The 20,530-nt window shown below is 48.2% G+C and overlaps 3 protein-coding genes across 5 annotated transcripts in view; 2 read left to right on the top strand and 1 right to left on the bottom strand.

Annotated features, from left to right (window-relative positions):
* LOC144142753 (adenylosuccinate synthetase-like) overlaps positions 1-14,788 on the top strand; it is a 58,595-nt gene extending 43,807 nt beyond the window's left edge. Inside the window, exons 5-9 of the mRNA XM_077674449.1 lie at positions 9,744-9,789; positions 10,820-10,881; positions 12,655-12,822; positions 12,978-13,138; positions 14,602-14,788. Of these exons, the coding sequence (XP_077530575.1) occupies positions 9,744-9,789; positions 10,820-10,881; positions 12,655-12,822; positions 12,978-13,138; positions 14,602-14,618 (454 nt within the window). The 3' untranslated portion in view covers positions 14,619-14,788. The remainder of the gene's footprint in view (positions 1-9,743; positions 9,790-10,819; positions 10,882-12,654; positions 12,823-12,977; positions 13,139-14,601) is intronic.
* On the top strand, positions 1,038-6,478 carry LOC144142754 (PAT complex subunit Asterix-like). Its single transcript, XM_077674451.1, has 3 exons — positions 1,038-1,241; positions 2,463-2,562; positions 6,377-6,478. The coding sequence occupies exons 1-3, from the start codon at positions 1,189-1,191 to the stop codon at positions 6,476-6,478; spliced, it is 255 nt and encodes an 84-aa protein (XP_077530577.1). The 5' UTR covers positions 1,038-1,188.
* Positions 14,789-17,415: 2,627 nt separating the features above from the next.
* Positions 17,416-19,310, bottom strand: LOC144142752 (uncharacterized). Of its 3 annotated transcripts, XM_077674446.1 has the most exons (7): positions 18,994-19,310; positions 18,803-18,893; positions 18,141-18,247; positions 17,982-18,027; positions 17,788-17,921; positions 17,603-17,727; positions 17,416-17,542 (listed from the first exon to the last, which is right to left on the bottom strand). In XM_077674446.1, the coding sequence occupies exons 1-5, from the start codon at positions 19,051-19,053 to the stop codon at positions 17,812-17,814; spliced, it is 414 nt and encodes a 137-aa protein (XP_077530572.1). In that variant the 5' UTR covers positions 19,054-19,310; the 3' UTR covers positions 17,416-17,542; positions 17,603-17,727; positions 17,788-17,811. The 3 variants fall into 3 exon arrangements, with proteins under 3 accessions (XP_077530572.1, XP_077530573.1, XP_077530574.1); XM_077674447.1 differs by lacking the exon at positions 18,141-18,247 and having other exon boundaries at positions 17,603-17,689; positions 18,994-19,307; XM_077674448.1 differs by lacking the exon at positions 18,141-18,247 and having other exon boundaries at positions 18,994-19,304.
* Between the last annotated feature and the right edge of the window lie 1,220 nt (positions 19,311-20,530).

The following is a 20,530-nucleotide window of genomic DNA, read 5'->3' as shown; positions in this document are numbered from 1 at the left end:
AAAAATAAAATAAGAAACGAACTCATATTTTCCTCTGTATTCCAGCAATTTAACTGCGTGCTACCGATGTCGCAATCAATGCTCTGCAGCCAGATTTTTTTTCGGTTGTTTGGCCACGCATTCAGAAAGAAAAGCTACATTTCTTCATGGACTTGTAAATGCGCAGTGCACCGTTACTGAGAATGACGGAGCCCAGTGATTACGAGCTAGGGGGAAATCTGTATTTTCTCCATGAAACGTGTTAAGCCCCAACCACATGGAGCGATTTTGCGAGCGACTTGGGGCGCGACGCGACTAGCGACGAACTACTTTTCGCCGCGCACCAAGTCGCTCATCGAATCGCTCGGTTCTGGGTCGCCAGAAACAGTCGCTCGCCTCCCGGAAGTGGCCTCAGCGACTAGCCAATAGGAGAGCTCCTACGTAAACACGCAACCTCCGGTTTTGAAAGAGAACGGGGGGAATATCCACGCAGACGACGTTTGCGGTGCAGCGGCAAAGAAAGCTTTGCGTGGCAAAGCTTGAGTACACGCTGAAGCAGAAGCAAGAAGGCTCCCGCTCACACTGGGCGAGACCCGTGTGGGAAAAACGACGTCAAGAAAGCGAATTCTTCACGGCGTTCATGTTGGAGCCGAGAAACGAGGCGCAGAAGGAAAAGCGTGCGCTAGAGATGCAATGAAGTGCAAAAAGCAAGGTAGAAAGGCGTAATACTTTTTAGTCATGCTTTTTATGACAAATGAACAAAAAAAATGTTTGCAAACATCCAACGTACCAAGCGCGTTACTATGCGCAGTGCGGAAACATTGAAATCGCCATCCTCAGTCGCATGCTCAGTCGCTCGAGCCGTCGCTGTCATGTGGTTGCCTCGGCGAGCGACTTCGGTTCGGCGACTGCGGATCCTAGTCGCGTCGCTCGTCGCGTCGCTGGAAAAATCGCTCCATGTGGTTAGCGCTTTACTACCCCGGCTGCGTCGTCTGCTACACGAACGGCTGCGCGCGCCGCGTGATGGCGGCTTTGCGAACCATCTATGATGGCTTGCATGATGGCTTGGTACTTGGCACAATGGCCTTCGCCGTTAATGAGCAGGCATTCCTAGTATAAGAGGCTGTGGTTAATCGCGCACATGCGTATGAGAATGTCGGAGCTGCCCATCCGCCCTACACTTGCCTAACGCGAACCGGAGTCTTCAGCATGCATTCCAGCAACAACGTCAGCGATCCACGCCGTGCGGACCAAATTAACAGGTACGTAGTTGACCCCCGTTTCAAAATAGTTGTTTTGCGCATGTCGAAGAGGGACAAGGCCACTTCCGGTTTCACGTTGTCCGTGCTTCTGGCACTCGAAACGGACGTTTTTTCGTCCCGAAAAGCTGACAATTCCGCCAAATTTGTGTTTCAAAGTACGAAATTATCAAAATTTTAAATAGTGTGCGTTTGAAAAGGCGGCGACTGCATGTGAAGAGCAGTCGGCGCAACATACCGGCGTCGTTGAGACAACTGAATTGCTTTAATCTTTCTTGAAGAAAGGCCGGTGGTTATTACCTAAGAGTAACGCGTCATTTATGCTGTAATGACCAGAATCAGTCACGCGTTAAAGCTCTTCGCTAGCATGCGACGTTTGCCTGCCGTTGAGCCTATAATTGCGCTGCCTCGAATATGGGAGGCACGCATAACGTGCTCGAGGAGGCTATCTTTGTAACGATCATCGTATCGTGAACGGACTCAAAACGTACACAAAGAAAAAACAAAGGCTGCGTCTAATCTCACGGCAGCCGCAAGAATTACTTCCGGGAAATTCTCACGGCAGTAAAAGGTGGCTGGCCTAAAATTTGCTGAATAATATTACTTCCCAACGTAACCTAGCATAACATATCCTCACCGAACCGAGCGTAACCTAACCGAACGCGTCATAACCTACTCAAATCCAGCCCAACTGCAACAAACCTAATCTAACCCAGCCCAATGACACAAAACACGCCCTACATTAAACATAATTCAACCCATTCTAGAAGTCCTGCGTGTCGATCGCTTGCTGTAGTGAAAACCAGAGTAAAGAAAAGCATTAACAAAATCACGATGACCGAAAGATTCTGAAAGCTTTAAGAAAAAAAAGCGTCGCACTGTCAGACTCGAACCTGAGCCTCCTCGTTTAAAACCAAGCCACAGCGCTGCACGGGCAGCTGCAAGCACGGCTTTTTAGGAAATATTTATCCCATAGAATCTCCACGTAGCATGCTTAGCCAGTAAGAGGCGACTGCCGTGAGAAATTTCTGACGGTAATTCGCACGGTTGCCGGGATAATAAACACTACCAAAAACTAAACGCGGGCACACAAGGTTAGTTCGAACGAAAGGCTGACTCATGGAAAATTATAGCGAAAAGCTGGGAGTGGGTGTTTGAGCTGGTCCCACCGAAAGTGTATTTCCCGCCTGGTTCAGCCCGCTGATTGGTGGGGACACTTTGCAGGTACAAGGCGCCCGCAGCCGGCACGCCTGGCGATGACCCAACTCCCGACTACATGAACGTCCTGTCCATGATATTCAGCATGTGCGGCCTCATGCTCAAGGTGAGGAGGTAGACGTAGGGCCCCTCAAGGATCTTCGCCTTACGCTGCTATTTTTCTGTCGGCAAAGTCTGCAGCTTTCAGCACATGGAATAACTCGCAGTCCACTCGCAGTGCCTGCAATAGAAGCAGTGCGCGACCTGTGAACGAGAAATTCCTGGGGGCACTGGTAACGCATTCCACAGCTTGCCTGAAATCAGTGTTCCAAGTGGCTGGGGTGCCTCTGTTCTAACCACGTGACATCACTTTCACGTGTCGCATGGCACCCTATGCACTATTGCAACCATAAAGTTTCATACAATAACAACTAGAGAGGAATCTGGCGCTGTGATCGTCTGCCGCAGTGGGCGTGATGGGCAGTTCTGGATTCGGATTGGCGCTCGATGGCTTGCGGAAGTTACTATGGATTAGATTGTGCAGACAGTTTGGTTTTCGTTTCGGACTTTCATGAACGCATTTGCCTACGCGGTATGTTGAAAGAATCGTTCAAAAATACGTTTCTCCTTGAACTGAATGCCGCACGCAGACTGACGCCGCCCTGAGTAGAAATGTTTTATGACCCAGAGTTGCGAATCGGATGGGTTATCAATTCATTGCCGCACAGCGAGCACGAAAACACGAATGAAGGCGCTCTGTGTGGCGAAGTTGTCTGCGAATTAGGAGTTGCGGCGCTGCTCATTCGGCAGAGCAATGTATTGCCGAAGCCGACGACGGTTGCGAATCGCTTGGAACAGCCACATCTTTCGTGCGAACGCCAGCAGTACCGCCGGCTGATAGGAACACAGCTTGATGAATGTCACTAATTCAGGCAAGAATAACTTCTCCAAATGTAGCCGGTTTCTCTTTTTTTTTTTATGAGCACAAACCTTTTCTTAGTACTATTACAAACTACAAGCGCCGAAACTTACAAATAGTTTTTAAAGAAGTCCGCGTCATGTTGTAGTTGGCGGCAAATGGCAAACCTGCTCCACAAACGTCCTTGACTCCGCGTCTGCTTTTTATTTAAACGTGCCGTTTTATTTCGTACAAAACCAGTTTTTGGTCACTAACTTTCTTGTTGGCCATGTAATTTGTAAACGAAGAATCGGGCAATACAAGTATTTTTGTCAAAAAACACAATTTGCGCATCCATAGGCTCGTTTCGATCCTACGCAATCCTGGCTCCAGAACTACCCATCATTCCCATTGAAGCGTAAGCGCCGCCGCCATGTTCGCGTGGACACTAGCGCCAGTTTCCCGTCTAGTTATTATTGTATGAAACTCTATGATTGCAACTTTTGTTTCTCTGCTGCCAACTTGCGGTGGTTGCGCAGTTGTACAGCACTTGATTGTTACTCTAGACCCACATTCATATCCCGTACGAGCTCAGATGTGTTCCTTATATGCTCTTTGCTGGGGCGGCCATTTTCTGTACTGGACACCAACGACAGTTTTCCGCAAGGTGGGGCTCTTATACTGACACAAAAATTTTATGATCCATTTTTGTTGCTTTTATCGATGTTTAATGGTCTGGCAAACCCGGCAAAGCGCTTTAAATACTTTAGCACGCGATAATTAATTACATTAAACGGCCTGAAAATCGTTCATTTCAATTTCCCGCGCATTCAGCCCGAGAGGCGCATATGACAGAATCCCGGCTTGACCTCGCCGCCTTGTGCAGACGTCAAAACACTGCGGAGGCCGGTGGGAGCGTCGTTTTGACCGCGCCACCGCCGGAGCTGAATGGCTGAGCTGCCTAAAGGTGCTAGGCCTACCAGTGCGGCGGAAATTCGATGACTGCTTTCAACAAAAGTCCTGATGGCGACTTCTCTTGCCATTCCGGGCTATGTTATCGCTTCCTTTCGCATGTGTGGAACTTTATTTTTGCCAACAGTGCCTTTCTGGGCAGCAGTTATGCCTGTAGCTCTGTGTACGTGCACCCATTTGTGAATGCGCCAGCGCCCGGTCGCCGCTCGCGGGGCCACGCGTGTGAAGTGACGTCGCGAGTTATCGACGAGCGCTGTCCGTGTCACTTCTTTTGGCTACCACGGGATGATGTCACACTGATGTCCATTTGCTGAGTGCCACTCTGCGTGCTGTTCTGTCGACGCAATAAATGAGATCCAATTAAAGTATGTTCTTCGCGTCGCAGGCCGCTCATATTTCAGCCAGGGTATTCTGTTGAGCAAAGGAAGCGAACTGTGCAATAATATTAATGCCGAAAATTGGTGTCGGTACTTCTTCAAGGCCTCTGCTTTAAAAGTTGCACAGTGCTCTCTGTCAAATTTAGACGATTGGAGGGAAGCGCAATGAAAGAGACGCACACCATTTGGGGCACTTGTTGCTTTATGCCCTTATCTGGGCTACGATTTCATTCTTGAAAAGTGCGCACAAGTGCCAAACTCGACTTCTTTTTTAACCACACTGCGGTTCCCAATGGGTAGTCGTTCTTATGATGCTGCAAACCGAGGTAGCTGCGACAAAAAAGAGCAAACGTTATGCTCGGTAAATAGCATTAGCACATCCTTTCAAAAGCAGTCGGCCAGTGTGTGTGTCCTGATGGCGCCATGGCAGGTGCGGCTGATCAGAAAGCTGCTAAAACTTCTGACGAATACAGGCAGAAAAGAAAAAAAACCTTTTTTATATTTCCTTCTGTCTCTGTCAAGAGTTCAAGTGGCTTTCCCGCGGTTAGATACCAACTCTATGATCTATGATCTATAAGCTGTTCTATGATCAGAGCAGCGTACAAGGCATCTCCTCTGACGGGGTGGGGTATTGGCAAGAAAAATGCTATTTGGACTCAACTTCATTAAGTTTTAACCTGATACCTGAATCAGGGTGCAACAAACAGTAACAGCCTGGTGGTAGTACTAATTTTTTTGGGTAGCCTTTGGCATCTCATTGAAGCATATGCAGGTAGAGCGCATACTACGGGATGGCACAAGTGGCTTCTTTTGCTAGGCACCTTGCACTGAGGCCTTTGTGAGTGCACCAATTTTGATTTTAGGTCAGTGTGGACTAGGGCTTCGATCAACAAGTGACAATTTTTTGACCAGTTGTCACCCAGACGTGCCGTACTGTGCCAATGTTTTCCGGCACTCACACTGAAGTCTCGCCTCCTTAGACAAGCCGAGAAGAAAAATAATTTTAAAGAACGCATTGGTGTCTGCTTTCTCTTTTCAATTTACAACCTGCATGGCCAGCTACACAGTCCGTCACTGACGTCTTGTGAACTTCACCAATTAAACCATTATCTTCTCTGCCTTTGTTGGCATGCCATTACCCTCGATGGCTTTTTTTGTGGCGGTTGGTGGCACGGCGCGCGATAAAACTGGCAGTCGATAGCTGCAGCAGGGCGGTGACACTTGCGTAGATATTGATTGATTGATTTTAGGGTTTAACGCGCCGACGCAACGCAGGCGATGAGGTGCGCCGTAGTGAAGGGCTTTGGGTTAATTTTGACCACCTGGGGATATTGAACGTGTGCCGAAATCTCGAACACACGGGCGTTTTTGCTTTTTGCCTCCATCAGAAACGCGGCCGCGGGAATCAAACTTGCGTCCTCGTGCTCAGCAGCGCAACGCTTTAGCCTTTGAGCCACCGCAACGGGTGACACTTACGTAGATCGAATTCTATGGACAGCTGCACCCACTAGCAAGGAAACTTTTTTTGAAAAATTACACCCCAAACCACCTTGATCTGTAATCGGGCACTGCTGCTTGTTCAGCAACCATCAGTACATTTTGCCTGTATGCAAGATGTCCAGCGCACATTTTGTGGTTTGTGCTGATCATGGCCCCCCCCCCCACCCCTCTCCCCTCTCTCTCCCTGTCTGCAGCTCAAGTGGTGTGCCTGGGTGGCCCTGTACTGTTCGAGCATCAGCTTCGCCAATTCGAGGATAAACGACGACACCAAGCAGGTACTGAGCAGCTTCATGTAAGTGGTGCGTGATCCTGCAGTTGTTTTCGCCTCAGTCCACCATGGCCGAACGGAAGTATTTGTGCCAGCGGCGCTGTGGGGATTCTCAAGTGCTGATTGAACTGAGAAGAAGCAGGTCTCTTCGGGGTATACTAAATCGTTGGTTGGGTTGTACAGCTCAATAGTTCACCCTGATCTTAACTCTCATTCCAATGGGCTAGGCTTAAAAGAGTACTGACACCAAAGCTTTATGTTCCTTTTTTATGGAGTTTATCAATGACTAACGGCCTGGCGAACCGAAAACATCACTTTACATACTTGAGCGTGCGATAATTAATTACATTGAACGGCCTGAAAATCGTCCGTTTTGGTTTCCCGCGCTTCCAGCCTGGAGGGCGCATGTAACAGAATCGCAGAATGAACTCGCCATTTTGTGCAGACGTCAAAACAACGATCGAAGGAGGCGTTGCTTCGACCGCCCTGCCGCCGGAGCTGAGCAGATGAGCTATCTGAAGGCGTTAGGCCTAGCATTGCGGTGGAACATTGATGACCGCTTTCAATAAAAGACCGGAGGGCGGCTTCTGTTGTGATTCTGGGCTTTATTATCGGCTCCTTTCCTGCACGTGTAACTTTATTTTTGACAAGAATGTCTTTCTGGGCAGCGGTTATGCCTGTAGCTCTGGCTACGCGTATAACTTTGTGAACGCGCCAGCACCTAATCACCGCTCGCCGAGCCGCACTTGTGAAGTGACGTCACGAGCTGCTGATGACCGTTGGGGGCAGATGGCTACGTCACTTCTGTTCCCTCTCACGGAGTGATGTCACGCTGATCTCCATTTGTTGTGTACCGCTCCGTGTGCTGGTCCGTCGGCACGATGAGGTATGTTAAATGCGTCGCAGGCCGCTCATATTTCAGACAGGGTATTCTGTTGAGTAAAGGAAGCAAGCTGTGTAACAATATTAACACAAGAAATTGGTGTCGAAACGAACAAGAATTGTAGTAGGGAAAGACGGCATGGCGAAAAAGCTTTGCACCATAAGGAGCTTAAACTTGGTTATAGCAAGAGGGGCCGTCCATGCCAGTACACCACAGATTAAAGGAGGGGAAGAATGCTGCTAAACTAGAGGACAGGCAAGCAGCGATAGTAATTATTCTCGTTGATGCTTCCGTAACACATGGCGTGAACTTCAAAATTCTAAAATATGCGAGAGGTCTTCACCTTTTGCATATTTCAGAATTTTGTTTGTTGTGTATGTGTTGCTCCTGAAAAGGAACAACACACCCACACACACACTGCACATTGTAGCAGAATCCCAAGCTACCTAAAGATTGTGAATAAAAACTTCCTTGCAGTTAGCTAACAGCGTTAGCAAAGCCGTGATCACATGCAGGGTTGCTGTCACCCTGCAATCGCATTGCAGAACAGTGCAGGAGAAATAGAAATGCGACTACGTTTCAGATGCCCTGTTGCTGATGACTCCATTATTAGTGAGTGAGAGGAGGGGGGCTTGCTTTTCATTACCATGCTTAAATGTGGGAAGTGTTGTTACGGTATACGGTATGGTAGAGTGTACGGCAGAGTACGGTACCCCATACCGTACACTGACTGCTCATTGCACCCAGTGTATGAGAAGAGGGTTTGGGGTTACAAGGTTTGTCGAATTATTGGAGGAGGAAGAAAAACGTTTATTCGAGTGATAAAAAAAGAAAACAAAAACCAGAAGTGATTGGCTTTCCAAATTTTCAGATCTTTTGAAAAATTTTGTTGAGCGGTGTTCTGAAGAGTGCTTGTGCCTCTTCCGAATGCAGGCAATGGCGTGGTCATCAACATTCCGCAGCTCTTTGACGAGATCAGGGCCAATGAGGAGAAGGGTCTGGACATTCTCTCCCGGCTTCTCATCTCAGACCGGTGCCACATAGGTGAGCGGTGGCTTTTCTTTTCCTTCCAGAATTTGAAATATTGCTTTGTTGTGTGCACCGACGATTTCGTGAACTCCCATGAAAGATAACACCTGATAACATAACACCTGATAAGGTGAAGACACCATGTCGATTACATGATTAATCTTTAGCTCCTGAACTGTGTAGGATTATTCCCATTATGGTTGCATCAATGGTGGCCCGGTTAGGTCGTACTATAGCGCCGGCATTGGATTTCATGCTCACACGCAGGATCACCCTACCATGTGTCAGATGTATTGCACTGAACAGTTCCTCTAAATGTGGACTTGTGGCCAGTTTTACTAGTTTCCATCATCTTTGACGACATTTTCGTGCAGAAGGTTGCATTTCGTGTGTCCTTTGATTTTTGCGGCAATCTTTTTGGCACCTAAAACTCTTTCTGGGCACAAAGTTGATATTCTGTATACGTAGTGGGGTAAACTGTAACGGGCAAACTTGTTTTGTTTTTCCACAGTCTTCGACTTCCACCAAGCCATGGACGGCCTTCAAGAGATTGAGAAGGGTTCCAAGAGGTAAGCTGTGTGTTCGCTCGGGGTGGAAGCGTTCAAGTTGTTCCACGTTGTAGTTTGCTGCGAGGAGCATTGCGGGGGAGCAAAAAAAAAGAAAGAAAGAAGAGAAAACCTGTTGGTCAGCTTCGGTGCCTGTGAACACGAACTGAGAAGATGGGGGCTTAGACCTTGTTTCGCATGTACTGTCAACAGCACAGACTTGAAACATTATCTTTCCGTAATACCGTATTTTCTCGATTCTAACGCGCCCCCGATTGTGACGCGCAGGAAAGTTTTGTGTAAATATTTTCGAAGAAAAGATTGTTTTGATTGGATTGAGTTGCATTTTTGAATGCGTTAAGGTGCATGGACATGCTGCTGGCCGCTTGCTTAGAAGGCGATTTCGGCTTTGAGCCCGATTTTAATGCACGCACAAATTTGAAGCTTGCTTTTAGCAAAAAAGGGGCACGTTAGAATCGTGCAAATACGGTACTCACTAATGCGAATTTGCACATGTCAGAGGCAGGGAGGGGTGCAGAGCCAGTTGTGTAACTGGTGGTGCTGGTTCATGTAGCGGGGGTTCAATTGAAACCATCTCAAAGATTATTCGTGGTCTTGATCACTGTCGAAAGGAAACAATTGCTCGGTTTTACGTCGTAACAATAGGGCTTTTGGTTCAACTCTACTTTGAAGACCCCTCTCATAGAATGATTGGGAAGACTATTCGCATAAACAGTTAGTGTTTTGTAGTGTGATGGTGTGCTTCTTACCCCCTTTCTTTCTTTCTTTCTTTCTTTCTTTCTTTCTTTCTTTCTTTCTTTCATTCCTTCTTTCAGTCTGGGCACCACAAAGAAGGGTATTGGTCCTACCTACGCCTGCAAAGTAAGTGGTGGAAGCACGATGTCTTGCTCAAAGCCGGATTTTGGCGGCTATTTTTTCTTTTATTTCGAACAAAGCCGATGACAATAAAGAAGGCATGCGTGCGCAGTGCTTCGCGTGCACTGAGAGGTTGTCACAATGGCGCCTTTTCCCTTCGCTTGTAGAACACCTTGTAGCCTAGGCAGCCTGTCTTGCTTTAACGTGTTGAATCTTGGTTTTGGCTGTTACTGTCGTAAGTGCAAGAGAAAGCTTCTTTTTTAGGGCAAGTTGAATTTCTCTGACACCATACACAGTGCTGTCTTCTGTGTCTGATGTCTTGCTTGAAAGGCGTTTTAGTGCCTCGTATGTCTTTCAACAAATGCCCCAACTTGTGCAAAAGCATCAAAGCTGTAATTGCTTTTTTATACAGCTTGTTAGACGGTCATAATATAGTGGCTATGCTAATTACAAAGTTTCGCCATTCTTCAAATATGTGTCTTGAGAACGGCGGAAAAAGTAAAGTGACACAACCGAAACATTGGGGCATGTTGCATCTTCGCATATATGTGTAATCTTTAACATCGATTTGCTTGCGGAAATTACATTGCTTAGGAAAATTTATGAAGACTAGGAGAATTTATCAGTGTTTATGGGCATTGTCGTGGTCATCAATGCTCCCGTTTTTATGGGGTATTGTTTAAATTGCCTAAATAAACCCCGAGAGCAAATGCTAATGGAGGTTTTTTCTTGAAGGAAATAGTGCATTTCCTGGTCTGCAGCCCTTTTTGGGTGTAAATGAGTAATAACTTTACAAAAAGTTGAATTAAAAAAACTATGGTTACCCTCACATTAAAGCACGTCAAAGTTGACACAATATTGCGCAAACTAAAGCTTCTGAAAATTTCAAGAATTTCTGCGTTGTTCTGTTGAGTTTCATTGACTGTTCTGCCGGCCGCTTAGTGGGCTGGGGGCTGGGATAATTAGCAACAAATCTGTGCTTTGCTGTGACTGAAACTTGACTGACGACTGAATCTGCCCCTTTCTCGACTTGCAGGCTTCGAGGACGGGTCTCAGAATGGCTGATCTAGTCAGCGACTTTGCTGTGTTTGAGCAAAGGTGAGGTCCCTGCGTCTCTCAGCATGCCTGCTAGATGTCGTCTGCTCTCGTGTGTTGTGGTGTGTGCAGGCTTGGACAGTTCGAAGAGGGGTCGCGGACAGTTGGATTCTGTTAGTGGGTCGCGGACAGTTGGATTCTGTTAGTTAGCAGACAGTTGTTAGGGCAACAGCTGTTTACAGGGGTACGGCTTTTAATAACACGATTGATAGATTGTAGGGTTTAACGCGCCGATGCAACGCAGGAGATGAGGCGCGCCGTAGTGGAGGTCTCCGGATTAATTTTGACCACCTGGGGATCTTTAATGCACGTCGAAATCTCGCACACATGGGCGTTTTAGCTTTTCGCCTCCATCAGAAAAGTGACCGCCGTGGCCAGGAATCGAACCCGCGTCTTCGTGCTCACCCTTAACCACTGGGCCACCGCGGTGGGTGGCTCTTAAAATAAATTGTTTTAATTTTCAAGCAAACCCTGTGAAACTTGTCAGCCTTGCTGCTTTCTTCCCACAGATTTCAAATATGCCATTATCTTTTTAGTCAGGCCACGATAATTAGAGATAATTAGCCAAGGTAATAAGATAGCAAAGATAATTAGCCATTTTTGGAGAAGCAGTAGACAAAATAGCCAAATGTGGCAAGATTTTGCTCTACTTGCACAGGACATGCCTAACCGCAAGAGCATGGTCAGACACCGCCGCCTTTGTGTTATTATTTTTTCTTGCTAAATTTAATGTTTGATATGGCATTGAATAATGAACTTAGCAGTGGCTTGCTATGCCTTATCCAGGAGTGGTTCTTACACTTAAAGGGATGGCCGCCCCAGAAAAGTTACTGTATAGGTAGTACGAGCCTTCAGGTAGGCTATAGGGCATTTATGCACGAAGCATTAAATACTTGACAGAGAATAATGCAACTATTTCAGAACACCAAGAGGGAGCTCAGTACAGCAGACTCGTCATTTGGGCTGTACTGAAATGTCGACCAGCTTCTCATGTTCGCTCAGAGCTCTGATAGAAGTTACGAGATGGGCTGCGTTAGAGACTCAAAACAGAAACGGAAATCACAACTGGCATGGCTTGACAAATACCGATGGCTGAATTATTCCGCTTTGCGTGAGGGGTAATCCTGCCATGTTCATGTAATTTTCGCCATTAACAGCGCTGTTTTTGTGCTTATATCTGTGTGTTTGTTGGTATTTGCTGAAATTATTGCTAGCGATATAACGCTTCTTGTATGCATGATTCATAGCCTGTCGTTTTTTTTAACAAAACACCTGCGCTACACATATATATTTGTAGTGCAGGTCTTATCTTAAAAAGAAAACGAGAGGCTAAAGTAACCTAAATTATGTTATAACGTAAGTGCATAAATTCGATGCAGACTGCACAGAATGAGCTCCATTGGCCTTACACTGGAAGCTGCTGTACGGGCGTAGAATGCTTATATGCCAAAATTTTCTTTTGCATTTGGGACAAGAACAACTAAATGAAAAAATCTCATTCTTGCTGCAGAACTGTGACCTTCCCAAGAGAAAATAATAGTTGTTACCACTGTTTTATGGTTAAATTCCCAGCTGGAACTAGCTGGTACCAGTTGGGACCAGCAAGGACCAGCTGGGCTGAAATGGGAATTTAACCATACACCACCTGGGACCAGTTACATTTTCTCTTGGGTTACCTTCGGAGTCGAGGTATGGTGATGGTCCCGGGGACGTGGGCTGGTCACAATCGGGTACACCGTGGTTCACCTGAAGTCGCTCTATATATACATGTCGCAGGGCTGCCTGGAGGGCTTGGAGCTGGGCGCGCCTGCTGCCTGTTTCGGGCAAAGGTTCCGCGCCTGGGGAGCTTCGGGTGCGGACGCTAGGCGAGGGCTTTTCACTGCTCTACCCAGAAGGTAGTGCTGGTAGCCCGTACATGCCTGGTAATGGAGAGGGCTCATTGGTGTGAGTACCCCCTGCCCTTGCCAGCAGCTGGTTCACTCCCTGTGAGATGCACGCGATGTGAACCAGATGGGCTGGTTCATAGCAATTTGTGGCACTGTTGCGGCAATGGCAAAGCTTACGTAAAACACTTCTCTGTGGTTACCATGCACACACAGGCTCTCCATCGTGGGCGTCAGACTTGGACTGCGATGTGCGAAGGCCCTGCACGCGAGGCTGGGCGCTTGGTCGCCGCATCAACAGCCTCCTGGGATGCTGCAGAGGCGCCTGCCTGCTGGCCCCCTCTCTGCCTTCTCGACGTTGTCCAGGAGGTGCATAGGTACGATGCTCCTTTGGTGCGCTCCAGTTACAACGTAGTGAGGCTCACCAACCCCGTATTCGGAAAGCCAACTTACTGAATGACATAAGAAATTCTTTCGTAAGGGCCGTAAAAGGTAGCATGAGAGAAAGCCAGCGTGCATTTCAAAAGTCATCCATATGAGAATTCAGTGGCCTTGTCGAAGTGGAGCAGTGAGGTTCAGTTAATGCAGGAGGAACGAACCTTAGGGGGTTGTGGATAGACAAGCAAGTTGGCTAGGGCGGTGGTCTTCGAGGGGCTGGGGGATCGTGTTAACGGTGCCACTTGAGAGTAAGCGTATTGTAGAGGGGTTGGCTGGAAGGCGAAGTGTTGCTCTGTATACCGTGCGCTGTAAAGCTTGATTGATTGTATCGCTTAACGCACCGACGCAACGCAGGCGACGAGGCGCGTTTTTTAGGTGCGGAGCACCTTAGGACCTCACAATGTCCGTCCGCGTCCGTGCGCATAACATTTAAAATCGCAAAAAATCACACAGGCACTGGCAGGATTCGAGCCTGTGTTTGGTAGACCAGACAGAGGTAGTGTCCGTCGTCTTACCCACTGGGCTACGACTGTGAGTTAGTACCCGAGAGCCAAACGGCTTACTCCCTCGCCTGTAAGGGTGCGGAGTACCTTAGGACCTCCCAATGTCCGTCCGCGTCAATCCGTGCGCACACCACCATTAAGCGAAAATCTGTGCGGAAACTATCTAAAAGGGTACAAGAGCACTCCAAAACACTCGAAAACAGGCACTAACATAATCTAGCAACGAGAAAACGCGCAAAAGCACCGGTGTAGTCAGGTTGTGATCAAGTTGTAATACACAGTGACTGCATCGAACTACGCTAAATGGCGCTACGCGGAAACACGAGATGGCGCCGCGGTGCACCGCGTATGTAAGCGGGTTCTGAAAATACCATACCCTCTTCCCGCCATGGACGGAAACGAACGTAAGACGCGTCGCGCTGCTGCTAACGTCTACGAAGACAACGAGCTTCCCTGAATACAAAATTAACCGCGGCAAGCGGAGGCAAAGTGACTCAAATCGAATGACGGTCGGGGCGCAAATCAGATTTCACTCGGGGTGCAACTTGGATGTCACGGTCCCCGTACTCCGCACCCTCGCCATTATCCACGGAGTTGAGATGCTGCCATTTTTGTTTAACGTGCGCCGAAATCTCGCACACACGGGTGTTTTTGCTTTTCGCCTCCATCAGAAAAGCGGCTGCCGCGGCCGGGAATCGAAGCCGCGACCTCGTAGAAGCATGACTGAAAGTCTATAAAACTAATTTCATGTAATCTGTGGTGCGTAAGGATGCTTATCGGCCTGCTCCCTTCCCTGCTATGGAGCTGTAATAAACCGGGTCGCCAGCCCGCAACTGCTTCCGTTCCTGACTGCTGCATATGTGTAACGTTGGCTTTTTCTTCTTGTTCTTTGTTTTCAGATGCTGCATTCACTTAGCTTCAGCACGCTGGCCTTGTTCGACAAGTCAGGACACCTCTTTGAAGTTCCAAACCCGAAGCGTGTCCAAGCCTGCCCGTGTTCTGTACAAGCTTGCAATCCTTCACGCCGCCATAACATGACGTCGTAGCATCTCGCCATGTCGCTCATACTCCTTGCTTCAATTGCGAAAATAAAAGAGTTTTCTAAATATTTGCTGCCTCTATCAAGGCTCCTGAGCTCGCTGGCTACGCCAGCTTGAGCACAGTGGCGTGCATGTACAGAATTGAAAAGAAAAAAATTAAAAATATGAATTAAAAGGGAATTTGGATGGGAAAGTACACGTTTTAGAACAAACCCTCACTCACTAAGATCTCTGAATACGAATAAATAAGATCACATGAAAACTCACGTCGAAGAGAAAACTTACACACGTGATGTGAACGTTTCCCTAAAAAGGTCTAACATTGCGCTGCATGCAAGGGAGCAAATTCTGACTTTCCTAGGCCAACCTCTCCAATAAACATATTTCTCTCTCTCTTTCTCTCTCGGGTGCAAGGACTGACACCTTTCTGCGGGGCTTATACTTCCACAGTTCCAGTGAAAAGTTTAACTAAAGAACGCTTGAGAAGACCCCCTTTATCAGCAAAAGATTTGCCCGATAACATGAAAGTTCTGACCCTTCGAGCCGAAGTATTCTGCACTATGGTCAAAAACACGGCAAGTTTGCTGAAAGGTCCGCGGATTTCTAAATTACTGTCTCCGTTAATTAATTACGCGAAAATCGGTAATGCGTGGCTAATTACATCTTCGCAGGCTTGTGGATGTGAAGGGGCGTATATTTTGAGCGTCCCGAAAATCTTTGGCCTGAACGGGCGTTGTCTAACCATTCTGAAGGCACCAAAAGGCGCAAGAAATGCGCTAAAAGGCACGATTTGCGTCGCCGTTATCAAGAAAATCTTTTGCTGATAAGGGGGGTCTTTTCAGCGAAACTTTTTTCCCTCAAAGGGTGTAGATATACCCCTGAAAAAGAGAGTCAGCACGTACACCCGCAAGGGAGTCAAATTTACACCTTTTCGCGCAGCCTAATGTTACACCATGGTTACACCTTCGAGTGAAAAGTTTTGCTAAAGAATGCTTGAAAATACCCCCCTTATCAGCAAAAGATTTTCCTGATAACGGCGACGCAAATTGTGCCTCTTGGCGCCTTCCTTGCCCTTTTCGGCGCCGTCGGAATGGTTAGAAAGAGCCCGTTGAGGCAAAGACTGCATGCGGGCCGAGTTGAGACGTACGTATTTCGTCCCCATTAGTACACCCGTGGCTAGTAGCGCTAGTTCTGAAGCTTTCAGCCTTAGCTTGACCAGGCAAATTACTCATGTGTTTAGTTCCACACGCATTAGGGAACATTATTAGAGCCATTTAATGGCGGAGTCTGTCCGTGAGAGGGCGTTTCTCTGCGCCAATGACGTGTGGAGGTTAGATGGCGGTATACAGTGGCCGGAAGATTTCGTCGTCTTGTCAGAGATTAAACCCCGCGCATAAGCCGTAAGCCTGATTCAGTACCTTTTCAGCATTTTTTTTTTCACTCCTGTTCCTTTCTCTTTTATTTCTTTTTTCTTTACTTAATTCAGTACATGTATTTCTATCGTCGAATAGGACTCCTCTGGTTTGAAGCGAAAATATGGCCGTATGTGAACATTATTTGTTTGCCGCTGTGCTTTCGGTGCCTCTGATTAGTGCTGAACGCTTTGGTGAGTGGAACAAGGGAGGACAACAATCGTGAATCATTTTATGCATTTTTATTGACCACGAAGGAAATATATTCTCTGCCAGGGCACACTTGCTTTCGAGATGAAGGAGCCCGCTGGCCAAGCAAGTAGGCGGGAGACATAACCAAACGTCTTTTGACCCTTGGCAGCGTCAACAGACACTGACGCCGCCATCACTACGAACACCGGAACGCGCACACACTGTTTATTTCCGGTGAGTTTGAAGCAAACGTCCCTCTGGGGGTGAAAACTCAGTCGGGGTTTCCCACAGGCTCACATCCTTCGCACAGGTAATGCACCACTCTGGCAGGGCTGCTAGGGTCCTCTGTGACGATCTGCTTGGGGCTTAGCGTCACTGAGGCGCTTTGCGACAGTTTTTCGCAATTGCCACCATGCATAATCGAGCCCTTCACTGCACATTTACGTACAACACTTGTCGATGCTGAATCGCTAATCTTTGAGCAGCTACATCTCATAACACTCTGGTATGGCACGCCATGGTTTATCTGGACACAAATTGGTGCAGTTAGAGCCACTGAGAAAACTAAACAGTACGCCGAGTATTACACTCAACTCTACGAGTGACGACAAGAACGGTCAGACTTCTGTCCGCATGGTATACTTTGCCGGCGGCTACGCCGGTCCCCTGTACAAGTTACACACAACAGTCTGTTTACCTTTTTCGCCGTCCGGGCCAAATCTTGGGAGGACACGTTGCCTAGAATGAACACTTTCACACCAGCCAGAGGACAAAGTACCCGGGTAAGAACTTCGCTTCATGAACGGTGCGACGTTCACACGGGGTCAATGGCTGTCCCTAAACGCACTCCTAGCGAATCATTTTTGGAATTATGCTCACTAGGAGTGCGAACTTGTTCGCTCTTTTTTTTTTCTCTCCCAACTTTAATTAGCGCCATTATGACAACTAGGATTTGCTAAAATACTGTTCGAAACGAGGTAAGAGACCGACACAGTACTTGATGTCGCTCGAGCCGACAGAGCCAGCGAGCCGCATCGACTGTGTACAAACGACAAAGGCAGTACTCCGGTTTCCAACAGGGTTTAATTCGAAGACAGGCGCAGCGACGGACAGCTCGACTCGAACGGCATCAGTGAAGGCTCGATGACGGCACGGTCCTCCAAGGTGGTAATCAGGACGCATAGATAGGAGGCGGTCTGCACCAAGAGGCAAATCACGTTAAAAATGTTACGTTTAGGGAGATCACCATTCCTTACCGATAGCAGAGTTTAATGATTTCAAGACAGGCGCAGCCATGTACAGCTCGACTCGAACGGCATTCTGGTCTCGATGACGGCCCCGTCCTGATCGGCGGTGCCGGTACGCATAGGCAGGAGGCGGTTTGGAACAAAAGGCAAAGCACGTTAGAAATGTTACGTTTTGGGAGGTCATCATTGCTTACCGAATGCGAGCAGGGTTTAACGATTTAAAGAAAGGCACATCCACGGACAGCTCGACTCGAACGGCATTCTGAACGGCTCGATGACGGCACCAGTCCTGCTCGGCGGTTGCCGGGACGCATAGACAGGAGGCGAACTGCAACAAAAGGCACATCGCGTTAAAAATGCTACATTTTGCGAGGTCATCATTGCTTACCGAGCGCGGGGTCCAGGATTACGCCTGACAGGAACGGGAAGGGACGCTGAAAGGCAAAGCAACACAGACGAACAACGACAGAACCACTTTTATTACCCGAAAACACCTCTGTACAGAACACGCGTCGTCGAGCTAGATAGGACAGATGGAGACGTGTACCTGCCTAGCCAGAAGAGTAGTGCATGTTTGCGGGAAGGAGTAAGTGCAATAAGACACGACGCAAGGGTCAGGGAAAGGGGAGGGCGGAGGCGGTGCAGGACGCGAACCTGAAAAGGAACCAAGGACACCAATTCAATCACTCGCCTTTGCCACGACCCCAATTTGGAGCCGCGGACCGCAGAGCTCCGTGCTTCAGTGATGCTCGTTGAAGGTGGCGACTGTATTCCGAACGCCGCGCGAACCGAGGACGTGCGAGCGGAAGGCATTATCGAAGTGCATATACCTCGGCTACCGCGGCGTTCGGAAAGGAAGACCGACTATCACCACAACCTAACGGGGCTTCCGAGCTGAGTCCGACGCTAGAGGCAGTGGCGAAGGGCTCCAACACCGCCACTGCGCCGCTGTCCCGAAAGCTACAGCCTAACGCGCACCGCAAAGCTTTGGTGACAGTCGGAATCCCTGCGTCGCGACGGCCCATGAAACGTCCGGCTCCGAGGCTAATGTGCGCTCGGTTAGGAAAATTCAAATACGCAAACGTTCAGCGTCGCGAAGAAAATAACACTAAAGCCGGTTTCGTGGGCACGCCGCACGTCGCACCGGGCCTTCAGCCACGGAACTCACCACTTGGAAGAGTCGTCGTTGAAGACTGTAAAGCAGCATACCGTGAAGGAAGTCCGTGAGGCCCTCGTGGGTATTCGCTTGTCCGAGCGGGCCGGTTGGGAGCGGGGATGGCACAGGCACAACGAAAAACGACTGAAGGAAACGAAAACGACAACACTTATGGCATTAAAACACCTCTTAGCGCGAACCAAACTTCCCCAATAGACAGTATACCGCGTGGAAAAAAACTCACCTGTCCATCGCCACTGTCACCGCGCCGCCAGCTACTCTGCGCCCGATGCGCAACAGGCATGCAGGCAAGATGGCGTACCCCTTGTTCTAAAACGCGCTCATCCTGGCATTACAGAGCGCTGCTATTGGTCGGCTACCGCCTACCCTTCCACTCTTTCACATCGATATCGTCTTCCAGAACATTCTGCCAGTTGTAAAACAAAACGAAAAAGTTATCGCATCAAGTCGCAGCCGCGCGGCCACCGGAGCATGCATGACAAGGCATTTTATGCTGCGTCACGGAGCAAGATAACCTTCTTGCTTGTGGTTCTTCATGTCGGCTGGGGGCTTCGGCTGGCGCGATTGCACGATCCTATCGATCATGCGGCCGTTACCGGCCGTCTTCCGCGGCTTTTGAAATCGAATAAAAAACGCCATGGCGTCTTGAAGAAACAGTCGACTGCGCGGGAACACAAATGCTACTGCGTACGAATTTAGTCGTTGCTATAGGCAGCGTCTAAATTGGTTACATAATAAAATTGGGTGTAATAAGTTAGGTATTGTGACTAAATCGCTATAGGCAACGTCTAAATTGGTTACAAGACAACGCGGAAAGCAAAAACGCCCGTGTGTTCGAGAAACGCGTGTGTTCGAGATTTCGGCGCACGTTAAAGATCCCCAGGTGGTCAAAATTAATCCGGAGCCCTCCACTACGGCGCGCCTCATCACCTGTGTAGCGTCGGCGCTTAAAACCCTACAAGCAATCAATCAACCGATTGGTCACTAGACAAAGCAAGTAAAGTGCATCACCGCTTCTGAGAAAAGAATTTCATTCCATTTGAAATTTCGTGGTGTCAAGAAAGTGACGGATGAGCATCATACGAAATGAGCATGTACAAAACTTAGTTTCTCGTTTCTCTGAAAATTGAACATTCAGCCAAACAAACCATGCTGTGAATGGGAGAGCAAAATGAACTGAACCACAAAGTTCGTTGCACAAGCCTTGTCTGCCAATTTAACTAGGCTTGCGAACGGGATCTCTTGCTATCAAACGTGGTAGTTGCAATTCATCCGCTCATTTTGCTTGTCTGAAAAGATCGACCGAATGAAAATGCCAGTTGTGATATTTTCGCTTTTATTCGTCAATTTTCGACATTTCAGCTTTGCTACGCCATGCTTAAGTGGAAATTTACTGTTCTGTTCCAACTGCGTGCATCGAATTAGTTGCACCACATTTTGAGTCCGTTGGGTTGAAGACTTATTTAGGCTGAAAAAAAGGTTCTAATTGTCGCCGCGTTTCGCCTTTTTCTCCGGCGGGCCATTGCCATTGTGATTTTCCTGGTGTTCTAGAGTCTTCCAGTGTTCGAGCTCCAGTGTTCGAGCTCCAGCAGTGTTCCAGCGGCGTATTGGGCAACCCTTTCTAAACAGGAATGTACTACGCGCGCTGCAGGGGCATGCGATTACAGCAGCCAAGCACTAGGAGGATCGACCACAAGGAAATCTGTCTTATGTTGAATTCCAATGGCAGATCCGGAGCGGTCACCGTGCTCCATACCGCG

This window comes from Haemaphysalis longicornis, unplaced genomic scaffold (assembly GCF_048455015.1).
Source record: "Haemaphysalis longicornis isolate Haplotype H1 unplaced genomic scaffold, Haemaphysalis longicornis Haplotype H1 scaffold_6, whole genome shotgun sequence".
Lineage (NCBI taxonomy): Eukaryota > Metazoa > Arthropoda > Arachnida > Ixodida > Ixodidae > Haemaphysalis > Haemaphysalis longicornis.
Note: the sequence above shows the minus strand (reverse complement) of the source record. Positions and strands in the feature narration are given on the sequence as shown.